This window comes from Puma concolor, chromosome E1, assembly GCF_028749965.1.
Source record: "Puma concolor isolate L17-30 chromosome E1, mPumCon1.1.hap2, whole genome shotgun sequence".
Classification (NCBI taxonomy): domain Eukaryota; kingdom Metazoa; phylum Chordata; class Mammalia; order Carnivora; family Felidae; genus Puma; species Puma concolor.
In genome coordinates this window covers 9,953,305-9,969,753 of record NC_141680.1, presented here as the reverse complement: position 1 = coordinate 9,969,753, position 16,449 = coordinate 9,953,305, and the positions used below count along the sequence as shown (strand labels likewise).

Genomic DNA, 16,449 nt, shown 5'->3' with positions numbered 1-16,449 from the left:
GTCTGAAGACCAAAGAACAGCTTGGGGCAGACACATTAGCTTGAAGTCACCTCAGGTGGTTACTAGTTTTGGATGCTTACAGATGTGCCCTAGTGAAATCAGTCAAAAAGCAAGCAACGAAATTTAACACAGATTTAGTCATCGTTGCAGGGATTATGACCACAAATTTTGAAATATATAGCAACTGAATCATTGTCTTTGATCATTACTTAAGGAGACCACCACATTCTAATAAGCAAGACCTTCAGAATTTCGACATGAGGTTTTCTGGTGGTGGTGGGTGGGTGGATGTGAGTGTGTATGTGTGTGTGTGTGTGTGTGTGTGTGTGTGTGTGTGTGTGTGTGTGTGTGTGTGTGTGTGTGTGTGTGTGTGTGTGTATGTGTGTGTGTGTGTGTGTTTTAATTGAAGCATAGTTGATACCACAGATGAGGTTTGTTAAAAAAAAAAAAAAACAGTATATAAAATCAAAACCAGAAAAACTAAATAAACAAGAGGTGGCTTTTGGACCAACCTTTAGAGACAAACTTTAGAGACCAATCTTTAGAAACCAACCTTGAACAACAGCTAAGAAGACTCATGTTAGGGACTGAAATTTCTTCTTATTCAGCACTGATTTATTGATCCATATCAAATCTCTCTCCCAGGCTCCCCTGGCTAGAGAGCACACTTTGGAGAATCCACCCACACCTCACGTCCACAACTCAACATACAAACACCCGCAAAATACATGCTCCTTTGTTCTTTTAGAAAATGGCACCACCAGCTCAATCCTCTAACCTAGAAACTGGGGAGTCACTTTCCACTCCTCTTCTTTCTCAATCCACCTTACCCTGCCCATTCCACCTCCGATGAATCTCTCCTGTCAGTCTGCTCCGATACATCCCTGCCACTGTTGCCCTGATTCAGGCTCTTATTTATCTGAACAGCCTCCTCGCCTCTTTCCAAGCCAAAACCACCTATGTACAATGCCAACACAATTGTGTAACTGCTTGGTTTAAAACCTTCAGTGGTCGGCCAGTCTTTGGAACAGTCCAAGCTCTATAAATGTTCCCTCACTGATGTACAAATAAACCCCTAGTTCCTGGCATAGGAGGCTAAAATGCCTGAATAATCAGTGAAATAAAAATTAAATTAATTGTCTTACCTCCTGCTCAGAGAGCCCATCAATAATTTCAGAAATCTCATGCTCGCTCCTAGCAATCGTGGCTGAAAGACCAGCTCCCCTCTGCCCAACTCTAAATACAAGAAAGAAATTATAAATATATTTAAAGGCATTCCATAAAGAAGACATCAACTAAGTTACTTTTATATGCATTACTCTACTGAATGGGACTTTTTTACCTGACAAGAAGTCAGAGAAGAAATGCTATTGAGCCACTCTTTTAAGTAATATGCTTGAAGATTAGAACTCTACAGAAGAATGATTTAAATGTTGAGATTAAGATTTAAAAAAAAAGATTTTTTTTGTTTTTAATGTTTTCGGTTTTTGTTTTTGTTTTTTTGAAAGAGAGAAATAGAGAGCAAGCAGGGGAGGGGCAGAGAGAGAGGGAGACAGAATCCCAAGCAGGCTCTACACTGACAGCGCAGAGCCCAATGCAGGGCTCGAACTCACAAACTGTGAGATGGTGACCTGAGCTGGAGTCAAGAGTCAGATGCTTAACCCACCGAGCCACCCAGCTACCCAGCCTGAGATTAAGATTTAAAGGTTACATGTCCAAGTTCAAATGGCAGAACCACTTATGGGAAAATTCTAGAAAACCACAGGTAATGGTGACATTTCCATTTCAATTAGTAATCTTTGCCTTCCAGAGTAGACAGCAGACTTTGAAAAATACATTAAATATTTTTTAAAGGGGAGGGTTAATAACAACCATCGTCCCTCACAAAAGCTTTATCGTGATGAAAAGAATTAAGGCTTACATATACTCTTACAAGAGACAGTGGAGAAGAAATCTAAAGCATTTACTTTTGCAAAATACTTGTTCTCCAAGTAAAAACAAATCAGAAACTATCTACCAATACCAAAGAATTTCTTAATTAGCAATCGATCTAAATACTGTTTGGTCATATTATTAGATAACGAAGGACAAAGAAATGTGTAAGTCTACTCTTTTTAACTATCAGTTCTAAAGGAATGGGTATCTTCAAGAACAGAAGAATTGGGGTGCCTGGGTGGCTCGGTCAGTTAAGCGGCCGACTTCAGCTCAGGCCATGATCTCACGGTTTGTGGGTTCAAGCCCCACGTTGGGCTCTGTGCTGACAGCTCGGAGCCTTGAGCCTGCTTCGGATTCTGTGCCTCCCTCTCTCCCTGCTCCTACCCCACTCACACTCTGTCGCGGTCTCAAAAAATGAATAAATGTTAAAAAAATTTTTTTCAAAAAAAGAACAGAAGAATTAATTTCAAGATATTCATTTAAATTTAGATTGAACAGCATCACTAAATATAAAAAATTAATATTAAATTCACCAAGACATAATCTTTGCAAGCTGTTAATGAAGTTTTATATTCAAAATGAAAGTTCTTTCTGAACTTTCTTTTTTTTTTTTTTTTTTTTTTTTTTTTTTTCCAACGTTTATTTATTTTGGGGACAGAGAGAGACAGAGCATGAACGGGGAAGGGGCAGAGAGAGAGGGAGACACAGAATCAGAAACAGGCTCCAGGCTCTGAGCCATCAGCCCAGAGCCTGACGCGGGGCTCGAACTCACGGACCGCGAGATCGTGACCTGGCTGAAGTCGGACGCTCAACCGACTGCGCCACCCAGGCGCCCCTCTTTCTGAACTTTCTTAAGAGCAGATTCAGGTAACCATTAACACTGAGAAAGAGCACAAGAGTAACTCTTTCGGAGAGGAAGAGCCTAGCCATTAGCCAGGAGAAGAGCGTAGGCACTACCCATCAAACTACTTACCGCTGAAACCTTTCTTGTTGTTCTCTTTGTTTTCGAATTTCTGGAAACTGCTTTTCATAGTACTCCCTTGTTTTGCTTTCTTTAGCTTTTCTCCGGGGATTATTTTCTATTCTGTCCACTTTTTTCTCCCATGCCTCCATGAGCTGATCATAACGTTGGCAGATTTTTTGTTCCTATTAAATACCCGTAGCAAATTAATAATTAAACTAAACTCTGTCATCCTGACAAACCTAATACTTTAAAGTAAATGCTACTTCTTAAGGCTAAGTCAGGAGTACATCTAGCCTAGGACTCAACTGTGAATGAAAAACTGTCCTTGATCTGAAAGAGGAGAGAGAAAAGAGCTCTGTTTCCTATGAAGGTCAGCATATAGAGCACATTTTGGCTGATTTTTTTTTGTTGTTGTTTTTTTTAGTTAATGTTAAGACTAAAAGAAATTAATTAATTAATGAGCTACTACTGGCAGCTGATCAGCTACTTTTATTATTTTCCCGATAACAATGTAGGTAGGTCTTCATTGTCAACAAAAATGGAAAATTAATAACAGAAACATGCAAATAGTTCATAAACTCGATCACCCAACAGCAATCATATTAACATTCTGGTGCTTTCCTTCCAACCTGTCACAGAAAACACTCACACTTTAACCCTTCCTCTGCTGCTGGAGGTTTTGGTTACTTGAAGGTTTTTGTTACCATAAATAATGGTATCTAATTCACATTTTTGATAGTCTGGAAAAGGCAGGAATTGGTTGTACTTTATGATAAAAACAAATGCAGTGAACTACATGAAATCAAGAACCAATCCTTTTAGAGAAATGAGTAATGTATGATATCATTTTTTTAAACCGAGAAGCAAGAAGTCTCCATTATTAGCACAGAACTGTGAACACGTCAACACACAGATAGAAAAAGGTGTAGGAGGACTCATGAAAAACCATGAACACTGGTCATCTCAAGAAAGTGGCACCAGAGAGGAGAATATTACCCTCCTCACACTCCACGCCACCTCCACACACTACCCGATCGTTCTTTCCAACTCCTGTACGTCTTGTGTATCCCTCACACTTTCTCCATGTCTCCCGCTGGCTCCTCAGTCCAGGCCAACATCATCCTTCACCTACATCAAAGTAAGAGCCTCCTCAAAGTCTCTCAAGCGTTCTAATGGTGTAGCCAGATGCCAATTCTTAGAATACAAACCTGGACATGTCACTTCCTGAGTTCAAACACTGCAAAGATGCCCTTGGGGTCTAACCCAAAGTCTCTTAGGTGGGCCTCAGGGGCCATGCAGCTCAGCCTGAACCTGCCCCACTCCCTCCACCTCCCAGACCTTCACGTAAGCTGCTCCCTTGGCCTGTTCAAATTTCCAGGGTTTCTGGTTTTCCTGCAACTCCCCTTTATGATTCACACATGGCGAATCAGCTGCCATTCGTACACGGTCCCACAGTCCTCTGTATGTCCTGTACCACAGTGCGATCACATATTGTAATTCCCTGCTGACTTGTCTGCCCCCCAGTTATACCGCAGGCTCCCTAAGGCTTAAAGCCATATGGCTATCTTGCTCACCTCTGTAGAATAATACATGGGACAGAGTAAACAACCAACAGATATTTATTAAACAAATCAGTGCACACAGAAACATTATAACTACATAGTCTGTGAAGTCCGAAAAAACAAACCCTATGCTTCTATGTTTGTATCACCAGACAGCGAATTTAGCAATTACCATAATTACAACAAAATTACTGGGAGGAAAAATATACTTTAGCTAATTTCTTAGTTAATATTTATATGATTTTGCCCCCCACCAAAAAAAAAAAAAAAAAAAAAAAAACCCAGTAATTTCAGATAGTATCTGAAGGACCAGACTGACAAATTTCATTAGAAGTTATAGATCAAGTAAAAGCTGCTGACTCTTGAGCTTTACAATTCATTAAACTGTCATGTCATTAAATATAGGGTACACAGTTCATTTCTGATGTGAATTAAAGGACATCATCTATTTGCTAAGCAACTGAATTTCAACGAATCAAGTGTGCCTAAATTGAGTACGAACACATTGCGAAAAGTGGTATTCTGGCATTGTATTTTCTGTAACTTCATTTCCATGAAGATCATAACCACCAAACTTGTGGACTGCGAGTCATATGATAAATATGAAAAAGTATCTGAATTTCAAAAAGCTGAACTTTAGCTGACCCGGTTCCTAGTAAGAACGAACAGTAATGTCTACTTAGCATGACCGTAACTTACCCACATTTGTTTGAGGGTTTAAGAGACTAAATGTAGAACGTCCTAGTTCTCTCATATTCTTTTTTAACTACTCACCATTTTCTTTATTTTGACTAGATGAAAATGCTAGACACGGATGGCCAAAGAAATTAATTTGATAATGACATTAAATGTCAATTGTTGCTAGGATTACATTTGTATTTAAGTTCTACCCAGTTACTTTCTACATCAGCACCTTCTCTCAAATATAATCAAGAGCCACTCTCACTAATAAAGGGAAAGCAAATGCCTAAATGAGCATGAATGGGAAAGTTGTACAAATTTCAGTTAAAGGATAGGACCTCACCCTTTGTTTTCTTGCATGATTTCTTCTTTTAAAAAATAAAATGAGTTTTTTCCTCATCACCTGGTTTCTAGAAGAGAAAAATATGGTTGTATGACATTAAGAAAAAGCACAACTTAATAATGCATCACTTTTTTTTTTTTTTTTTTCAGAGACACTGAAAAACAAGCAAAGATCACTTAGGAATATCTGATGTAATCAAAGTTAATCTTAATTTTTTCACCCTGCAAAATAAGACTTTTGCAATAATTAGAACTGACTAAAATTCCTCCCACTCTACAGCAAGATTTTATACAAATAGTTCATTTTCAATTATGACATCCAAGTATAAGGCAAACATTTTCAAGTTATAATTACACAGTTACTGATTCTTCTTAAGATCTCTGGTGATCTAAGCGTCTTTGTGCGCTCTTAGAGGAGGGGAGGTAGAAGAGAAGGAGAAGCTTTTAAAGTTACCTCCCTGCCCCAGGTATGGTGCTGATCTCCCCTCTAGGAGAACGTACACCCACAAAGAGAGAGGGGACTTCTGCTTGACACAGAAGATTTCCTTCAGTCACAGAAATGACATATAATCCACTCTAAGAAGTCATGGAGGGCAATGGCACAAGACAGGAAGACTTCTCTTGCATCTTAATGAAACAGTTACACTTTTTAAATGTGAAGCATTGCGATCTTCAAAAACAATGACATGCAGGTTCAAATATAAATAGTTATACCCCACCTACTTCCAGAAAGGATTTCAAGCTGATTATTCAAATATAAATACAAAGCCAAGGCAAGTAGAAGTAATTTTTTGGATTATCTGCCACTCGGGACTAACAGTGACACTGGCTCCACTCAAATTAGCATGGACAGTCAGGAGCTGGCTATATGGGAAAGTAGCCAAGACATGAAAAGAATTATTAAAAGGTATATTTGCTATTTCATACAAAGCAAATGACGGCGATGAGAGAAGAGGTACCACACGATTCATATGGATGCATGCAGCTGAGTAAACGATTATCTCCCAAGCTGACGTACAGAAGTGCTACCATAAACTCAGTTTGCTCTCATTTTAATTATGTGCTACTCAAAAGCACATGACAATCAATAAACATAATTTAAAAAGTTTCCTAGGATTTAAGTGAAGAAGTCAGCCAGTCAGTAACCCATCCCAGGACAGTGTGCTAAGCACTGTAGTGGGGCAGTGTAGACAACATGAAATAAATCAGACAGAGCTGCTCTCCAGCTAATACTAGCGGGGAAAAGACAGAACACAAACGTAACTGAAGCTTTGTGGGGGGGAAAAATATCATTAACGGTAGCCAACTAGATTTTATCTGCTATTCTTCTTTCAAAAAATGTTAAAACAGCTAAACAGTTTCAAAACAAGGTATATTTTATGAGTTTTGCCTAAACCTACTTCTAAGGGCGGTCAAGACCACAGTAGCATCTCACAGAAAAATTCTAAGTTACATGACTATCATTATAAACCACTTACTTAACAAAAGTTAAAAGTATTCAAATTTCAATTTTTTTCATGCATACTACCATGCAAATTATATTTGCCACCAATTCTGCAAAGTAGTCAACTACTGCACATACTCTCAGTAAGAAAGGTTTTAAAAGAAAAAATATAGAGATGATATATAAATAGCAATGTGCTCATCAGTAACTGTACTAGCAGATAATTAAAATGTTCCGATTATTATTCTTAATAAAACATAAAGTAGAAATATCACATTTTCGTTATAAACTAAGAATCATTCACCTAAATTCTCTTAAAGTATGATAATTTAAAAAAAAAAAAAAGATACCTATCTAGCTTCCTCTCTTACTTCAATCAGATCGAGAAATTAGGTTTTCTTTTCACTTATGCTCTTATTCCAGAATCTGCATCCAGAAAGGCCTGGTATCTAGGATGAGCAAGGCTAAGCAAACTACATTGTGGAGCAGTCTCCTCACCCACGTGAGGTGACAGAGCGCTTCCAAGGCACCAGGACATTAAATGGCAGAAGGGTCTACAAATACCGTCATTAGCAAGAGTCATGGAAGGGATTTCCCTAGAATAGGATTTTGAATAATGATAAAATGATCCGTGGCACTTCTACTTTGCAATGGCAGATGTGGCTTGGTGGGGGACGGTGTCATCACTAGTCTTAAATGAAAAAGCTTCATTATCTTACTTCATCATGCGCCTTGCAGGTACTCCACTGAAAAAAAGACAAAACAGGAGGCAAAAAATTCAAGCCTCAAGGTAAGCCATTTCAATGTTAAGTATTCACCTTTTTTACTAGCAGATCATAAAACCAGCTAGTTGTATGCAATAATTTATTTCATTTTTTGGCCTCGGAAACTCAAAGCTGTTACCCCAACCCCCAAGAAGCCAGAGGAAGATAACATATAGTAAAACGACAGCAAATTACACAAATCTAAAACACACCTACACTATATTATAATAATATGTCAGCAGATAACATAAAAATGATCTCTTTATAGAATATATGGTCTTTAACTGAAGAACTCCAAAGATGATAAATACTTACGTCTTGATGTTCTCATGATACACCTTGGTATCTGATGGCTGGTTATAGAGTGGCTATAAAATAAATCAAATATTTACATATAAAGTGTTGTACACATGTCTATGAAAATACAAAGAAACAACTTATATTTTAACACAATCCAAGGTGAAGTACTCATGGGCCTACACAACACATGCCCTACCAAAACCTCCAGACTTTCGGGTTCCCTGAACAATTCTCTTTACCCTATCTCCTATTAAGGGGACTACTGTAAAAATGTTTATAAATCCACTGTAGCCCACAGGAAATACATTTATTCACAAATTTTTAATCTCAAAGGCAAAGAAGAACACATGGTCCAAAGAGCTTTCTATTTTTGTTCTCACGTCTTCCTGCCTTTACCTGGGTGTGATTAAATGGCTCCTCAGGAAAAAAAAAAAAAAAAAAAAAAGCCCAGGATAATACTTCTGCAAGTTTGTATGGCGTTATTTTCAACATACTGCCCAGCCACATCCCCCTCATTCCAAAGTAGACAGACTATATTCCATCTTATCTCAAGAAAAATTATAAAAAAAAACACTCAATGTGAAAAAAGAAATTTCTTGGGGTGCCAGGGGCGGGGCTCAGTTGGTTAGGCATCTGACTCCGGCTCAGGTCATAATCTCAAGGTTCTTGAGTTCAAACCCCACATTGGGGTCTGTGCTGACAGTTCAGAGCCTGAAGCCTGCTTCAGATTCTGTGTCTCCCTCTCTCTCTGCCCTTCCCCCATTCATGCTTGCTCTCTCACTCTCTCTCTCTCTCTCTCTCTCTCTCTCTCTCAAAAATAAACAAACATTAAAAAAAAAAGAAAAAGAAATCTCTTACTTACCAGTTCCACTTTTGGGCCAAGACCTTCAAATATTTTATGAGCCTCTTCTGCTTTTTTCTACAGATAAAGACATCATTATATTACACAATTAAAAAAATTGTATTACCTGGGTGCAAAATCACTACCAATTTAGTATTTTCCACTGTTAGCTCCAATCCCTATTTACTTTATCTCTGAGACTACTCTAGAGTTGAACTTTTCTATATTTCCAAGTATTCTTGTCATGTGATTGGCTGAAATATCCTCTTTCATTTTCATAGCTTCCTCACAAAATTCACTCAGTACTTCACATTTGTACTCAAAGTAATACCTGAAGACTCGTTCAGTTCTTAACAGCAAACAGATCTCAAGATTCTAGGCAGAAGGAACACAGATCCACTACTAGAAATGAGCCCCTCAACACTTCGACTCGGACTGTCATGAATAAAAATTTTTAAACATAAAATACCATAAAGTCACCAGTCTTTACTGGTGTTAGCCAAATTGATCTCTTGGAAGAAAAGCTTATTATGAGCTTATATTCTAGTTACAAGAAAACCTTGGTAATAACTGAACAGAGGAAACAACTAGTTTGAATTACACAAGTGTTCAGTAGTAAATAAATGCTGAATTACATATTTTTTTGAATTATGCATTTTTTTTTACAGTCCATTTTCAAAAGTAAAATGATCTAGGCCGATGTGCCATCTAATAGAAATCATCCTTGAACGGACAAATGAAATATAACAAATTCGATGCTGAAGATGTTAAAACTGGAATTGTAGGACTACCAAACATGTCAATGGTTCTCAGCCAACACATTCCAGTTGCTAACAATGGCTCCCTCTCGGCTGCACAGACCCCTACCTCAATGTATTTGCTGCTGGGAGACTCTGCAGGGTTTCTGATGGGACACACAAGTGGGAATGGATATTCATCAGTATTCCCCAAGTACAAAGATGTTTCCTTAAGATAAACATTCTCCTTTTCATCTATCAATCAAAATCAAGTGTTTATTTCATATATGTTATGTGAAAACAACTAGTGCAGGAAGCACAAAACAGTGTCATGCACTTTCCAAACTCCAGGAAACTGAAAAGTTATTAAGATGAAAAATAAATATACCAATAATGTCAAATATAAAACTATAAAACTCCATTAAATTTGCATAGCAGATCGTACTTCTATAGATAGTTTTAAGGCAGGATTTGTCAATCTTGGCACTACTTGGGCCAGATGCGTGTTCTGGGGACTGTGCCTAGGCATTGTGGGATATTTAGCAGTATCCCACTAGATGCCAGTAGCACTCTGTCTATCCTCCAAGGTCTAACAACCAAAACAGCCTCCAGTTGAGAACAAATCACTGTCCTAAGGTAACTAACTCAAGAAGTCAAAATGTAATTATCACGAAATTCAAATTTATCAGCTTTAGGCATATATTAAATAGCATGCAAAGAACATCATCATAGATGATAAACTTGGAAATTTAGTTGCACCCGCAACTAACTTTCTCCAGACCCAACACTCACCAGTTTTTAAATTTGCTTTTTTTTTTTTAAGTTTATTAATTTACTTTTAGTAATCTCTACACCTAACATGGGGCCCAAACTCACAACCCTGAGATCAAGGGCCACATACTCTACTGACTGAGCCAGCCAGGAGTGCCTTCACTTCGCTCCCTCAAGGGGCTGTGTGTTGTTAGTCCATACCCAGAACGGGCAGGCTAAGTGGAACCATACACAAAAGACACAGAGTGACATTCTGGCAAATACTAGTATCCTATCTGGCACTCACCTTTCCAGAGCTAATTTTAAAAGCTGGTATTTAAGATGTTTGCAACCCAAGATTTAAGTTTTGCAAAGTTTTATTAAATATTTGACTTCACGTTGGCTTAATTGCTAAGAACATATTAACCTATCAAGTCTGGCAGGCCAACATTTTAATTTAAAACCCTCACATTTCCATACTGTAATTTTTAGTCTAAGTCTATAGACAGAAGTACTTAATTCTTCAAACCTGTTGATACGTTCTGTGTGCCAGGTGTTTGCTAGGTACCAAGAAAACAACAAAAAGGAGAAGGATAAGAGGTCCTGAAAATCTTCATAGGGAAAATGATACTTGAGCCAGGGTCTTGAAGCACGAGCGCACTCAACAGACAAGAAAGACAAGACACTGGGATGCCCGAAGGCAGAGGCAACATCCTGGGATAAAGGTACTAACACTGCAATGGAACTTTCAAAGCTATTCTGGTAGGACAGCTTTAAGAAAGGAGGATCGGGCCAACGGCCAGGCAGGCAGGCAGGCATGTTGGCACTGATAAAAAGTCTGGGCTATTCTGCAGAAAGTGGGAAATAATCAAAAGGTTTTATTTCGAGAATCATGTAAGAGGACTCAAATATGAAGGACTGGTTAGAAAGAAAAAAGACTGAAGGAAGGAAAAGTCACCATTTATGTGAGTGATGAGGGCTCAAATAAGCTATTGCCAAAGGAGGAGGGAGACCACGATTTAGGAGGAGGGGATGATGCTCCTCGTTAGTTAACCAAACCTACAGCGTGGCCGAGAGAGGGAAACAGAGACTTCCCAGGACACAGGCCTAGGTGACTAGAGGTTGATGGCACGGAGTATACTTTCTACTTTCGATCTCTTTCCTTCATCTGTTGTCACTTTAACTTGCAAGTCACGCAAACAAAATATAACCGAGCTGTTTCTGAGAACTATACTCCATGCATACCCTTCTCTGTATGTATTATAATTCTGAAATTAGAGCATTTATAAATATTTTTGGATCCTACAACTGGGGAGGGTAACAGCAAATTGAACTGTTAAAAACAGCCCAGGAGAAGAGTCTGTTTAGAGACTAAATAAATCTCGGTCTAAAGTTTAAATATGATGCAAGACAATTTTTCTCTCAGGAAACCAATTTTCAAATTAAACAGTCACTTTTGGGTAGTTTTCTTCCTCCCAGTAACTTTTTTTTTTTAAATATTTAACTTTGAGAGAAAAACAGAGTGCAAGCAAGGGAGGGGCAGAGAGAAAGAAGGAGACACAGAGTCTGAAGCAGGCTCCAGGCTTTGAGCTGTCAGCACAGAGCCCAATGCAGGGCTCGAAGCCACGAACCATGAGATCATGACCTGAGCTGAAGTTGGACCCTTAACCGACTGAGCCACCCAGGTGCCCCCCTCCCACTAACTTTCTAAAGAAACCAAAGAGGCCTAATACAAGATAATGGCCCCCATCTCTTAAGCCACATTAGGCTTAATTCCCAGTGTAGACTGCTGCCACAAAAGGAACAAGAGAGAAATGTCTCCTTGCCTTCACCCATTTCTCCCTTCCTCCAGTGTCAAAACAGATAAGGTCATTCATTAAAGAAAGCTAAAAAAGCCGCAAAGGCCTTACACAAGGCAGCATGGCGAGGCAGCAGTGAGAAAGCCTGGGCTCCGAGCCCAGTCGCACTCTCGTGGCTTCCCCTCCAGGAACCTCTGTTCCAAATCCACCAAGGCTGCAGACTAGTAGCAGGCCAATCAGAAAGAAGAGATTTGTAAAAAGAGGATTTCCACAGTTACTATGAGTGAAAAAGAACCTTCACCACGAGTCTAATACCAAGATCTCAAGTTTGGTCGTTCTTCTATTCTTCAGACAATGCACAACGAATCTGAATACACACGTGCTACAGGGGAAAGAAGAGGTCTGAAAGTTTTCAGCTTTGTCGCTGGGCACCAAGAAACACTTACTGCACAAAGTAATGAAAGCATAAATTGAACACAAGTAAACTCTCCATCAGATCTTGCTCAATAGTATTCGGTCCTCACATCCTAGTCAGGCAACCAGAGAATTCACTAATAATGACAAGGCTAATTAAGAAATTCAATCAATTAAAAAATATCACTGGGGGCGCCTGGGTGGCTCAGTTGGTCGAGCGTCCAACTTCGGCTCAGGTCATGATCTCGTGGTCTGGGAGTTCGAGCCCCGTGTCGGGCTCTGTGCCGCTCAGAGCCCGGCGCCTGCTTCGGATTGTGTCTCCCTCTCTCTCTCTGCCCCTCCCCCACTCATGCTCTGTCTCTCTGTGTCAAAAATAAACAAACATTAAAAAAAATTTTTTTAATTAAAAAAAAAAAATCACTGAATTCAACTTCTTTGAAAACTGACTCACACTAAGAAGTCAACACTTTATTTTCCAAGATTCTCTTCCACTGTTAGCTCCAATCCCTATTTACTTTATCTCTGAGGTCATAAACTGGCCATGAAGCCCATCAGTCCACAAAAGTGTTTTATTCTTCCGCAGAGTATTTTTTAAAAAGCAGGGGATTCCACATAAAACTCCATCTTCTCAGCTTTCCTTAAACAAGGGAGCACCTGTCAACCTTGGGCCACATCTCTGCCTGACCAGTCACTGCCCCTTTCGGCAAAAGACAAGGCCGCTCTCGTCACTCACTTCATTTACTGCCATTCATCCTTTCTGAATAGATATTCAAATAGATCTTCAATGAGATTGCTCTGTCCATTCAATAAATTGGACTAATTTTGCACTCAGCCAAGAAAATAATATAAATTGCCATGTTTTTACCTGCCTGTGACACTTACCATTATCCTAAGTTTTATGTATTTGATGACTTTCAGGTACCTGTCTAATATACACACATACATGTATATCTCAGTCTAAGATTATTCTCATAAATGTGTATGGAACAATTCACAGTTGCCCTTCTGAAAGCCAATTTCCTTTAGGACCTAGGCTATTATAAAGTTGTAGGCTGCCTGTGTAAAATGTACTGATCCTGATGACTCCACTCACTACAAAGTAAATCAACTGAAACAACAATCTCAACTTCTACCTTATGGATCGATCATCTTCAGCTCACAAGCTGATTCTCTGCAGCAGTACTTAAACCATATTCTTTTTTAGACTGGGAACTTCTGGAAGCCCAGTGTTAAGCAGCTCTGTTGGAAAGTTTGCTTTATATTACGGTGAAATCAATTTCCACTTAACTGCTAGCTTTCTGGGCTGGGTTCCAGCCCAAAACTAACTTTGACATTACAAAGCTACTCACAGAATTGAGGCCTGGCTTCCCTAAATCAATGAATACTTTTAATTATGAATATGAAAGAAAAAATTGTTTTAAAATAGCAAAGTCTAGGGGCGCCTGGGTGGCGCAGTCAGTTAAGCGTCCGACTTCAGCCAGGTCACGATCTCACGATCTCACGGTCCGTGAGTTCGAGCCCCGCGTCAGGCTCTGGGCTGATGGCTCGGAGCCTGGAGCCTGTTTCCGATTCTGTGTCTCCCTCTCTCTCTGCCCCTCCCCCGTTCATGCTCTGTCTCTGTCTGTCCCATAAATAAATAAAAACGTTGAAAAAAAAAATTTAAAAAAAAATAAAATAAAATAGCAAAGTCTACCTAAAAGCCACTGGCCTCACACTTTATTAAGATTCAAACTACAGCCCAGCTATCAATTCTAAAGCTGATAATGCACATTATTTCCATATCCAATGACCCATCTCTAATAGGATGGTATCAGTATTTGGCATCAAATGTCCCTTATAAAGTGAAAAACTACAGAATAATGCCTTGTTTTGCATTACGTGCTACAAACTTGCTTGCCAATTTTATATGATAGGAGAGAGACTTAGTTGATAAAATTATATTCTCATTAACATTTATGCAATATAGTATATAAGTGAAAGATTAATTTAAGACAGGGCAATCAACTTTTTTTGGTCTATAAGGAAAAAACATCAAGCTTTAGTCAAAGTTTAAGAACATTAAAAATTATGACAGAAATCAGGTTTTAAGACAATTAACATTACCACAGAACACAATGAGAATTTTACAAGGCACAGTCAAGCGCTTTTAAAGGCCTGTGTGTCGTAAGAAACGGCAGGAGCTTACCCGATTCTCATCATAAATAATTTGGACAATACTGCGGTGTTTCTGCTCCACGGGAGGAGGGGACACAGGCTTCTCAGGCTCAGGAGGTTTAGCTGCTTCTTCTTCGAGCTGTTGCTAAGAGACCCAGAAAGAAAGAATCAGGCATCTGATGTACGTCACCCCTACCAGTAATTAATCGCCAGAGATAACACGTGCTACTGAGCAATGTTTTGCTGAATCTATAGGGTAACCTCTTAATCTACTAGGGTCTAATGGACCCAAGGGTTCTAACAAATCCAATCAGACTTAATTTTGACTATGAACTAAGTAACATAATCATTAGAGAAATCCTTGTATATTTGAATTCTGATCAATTTAAAGCAAAAAAACCCAAGAGAAACTAAACATATGAAGCTACCCCAGATACCTCCATCACAATGACCTTTGGTAGCACAGGAAAAAACACTTTTATGTGTTACAGATCCACAGTGTGCGCTAACATCTGACAGGAAGAGTAGGGCCGCACAGCACTTACAGATTAATCCTCAACTCAGAACAGGACCACGCTCAGCCTTTATATTTTGTAGCCGAGAGGCCCTGGCGAAACTACAAGCTTGGGTACAGTTACAAAACAGAAAGCTATCTGCATTACTCTGCCTGAGTTTGAGTCTTCGGGTCAACTCTTACGAGCACCGTGATCCTAGGGTCCTTTCTAGGTCTCAACTTCTTCAATCCTGAACAAATATATAAGCCACTCATATGTAAAGTAGAAACATTAACCCTATCTATCAGGTAGATTTTGGAGAAAATTAAATAACTCAATACATATCAAGCACATTACAACTATAAATAGTCAATAAATATTACCTACAATTATTACTGAAGCAAGCAGAGACTTTGCTTGGTTCACTGCTTTTTATTTTTCAGCACTTAAGCCAGGGCCTGACACCTAGTAAATGCTCTAGGATTAGTCTTGTGAATATAAGTTTACTGGCTAAGACGACAGAAAAGACATTGGGTGAAGATGTTATGTCTACTAAAACCTAGGGGAAAATTTTAACTGTGCTACAAAGACAGATCAAGACTCCTAGTCAATTAGGTCAGATCACACCCAACCTAAGGATAAAATTCCTCCAAGAGACAAGCTTCAAGGACCACTTCCACCTTGGAATTCAAAGTACTTTTGCAAGCTGCTATCTTTATAAGTCAAAGACAGATATCTGGAGTTGTGAGATCATGTTTACGGGGCTAAGTTCCTCAACCATTCTCTCTTAGCTTTGCTCAGAAGCCTTCTTTGAGGGTCCCTGTTAAGTAGGTGTGGAGAAAGGAAAAACCAACTTCCAGAAATCCCATTTTGTTCTGAGTACTGAAGTAGCCCTGGGACAAAACCACTGTAACAGGAAGACTAAAAACAAACGAAACAAAAAATATAAACTTTTCCTCACTTACTTTGTTCTTTCATACAAGAGGTTTATAATAATTTTGCAAATTTAACATATTTAGTTGAATTTTTCTTGAATTGTATAAAACATATACAATTTTGTGTGTTAATGTTAATGGTATTATTATTAATTAACATTATTAACACTGTTTCTATGCATCTATGTTATGTTTCTTTACTCTATATTTCTCAATAAAATTTGTAGTTCCTATACACCTCATAATGGTCATGCGATATATTTTTAATTATGATAATGGGTTACACATCATTGAGCATTTACTATATGCCACATTAAATTAAACAATATATTC

At 38.7% G+C, this 16,449-nt stretch overlaps 1 protein-coding gene across 17 annotated transcripts in view; it reads right to left on the bottom strand.

Annotated features, from left to right (window-relative positions):
• Positions 1–16,449, bottom strand: part of NCOR1 (nuclear receptor corepressor 1) — a 161,107-nt gene that overhangs the window by 86,764 nt on the left and 57,894 nt on the right. For 9 of the 17 annotated variants that reach the window (XM_086686110.1, XM_086686120.1, XM_086686116.1 and 6 more), the window contains exons 6-12: positions 14,719–14,832; positions 8,855–8,911; positions 8,008–8,060; positions 7,648–7,674; positions 5,486–5,552; positions 2,909–3,081; positions 1,146–1,236 (exon numbers count right to left, since the gene is read on the bottom strand). In XM_086686110.1, coding sequence (XP_086542236.1) covers positions 1,146–1,236; positions 2,909–3,081; positions 5,486–5,552; positions 7,648–7,674; positions 8,008–8,060; positions 8,855–8,911; positions 14,719–14,832 — 582 coding nt within the window. The remainder of the gene's footprint in view (positions 1–1,145; positions 1,237–2,908; positions 3,082–5,485; positions 5,553–7,647; positions 7,675–8,007; positions 8,061–8,854; positions 8,912–14,718; positions 14,833–16,449) is intronic. The other 8 variants (XM_086686114.1, XM_086686121.1, XM_086686124.1 and 5 more) reach the window with 1 other exon arrangement.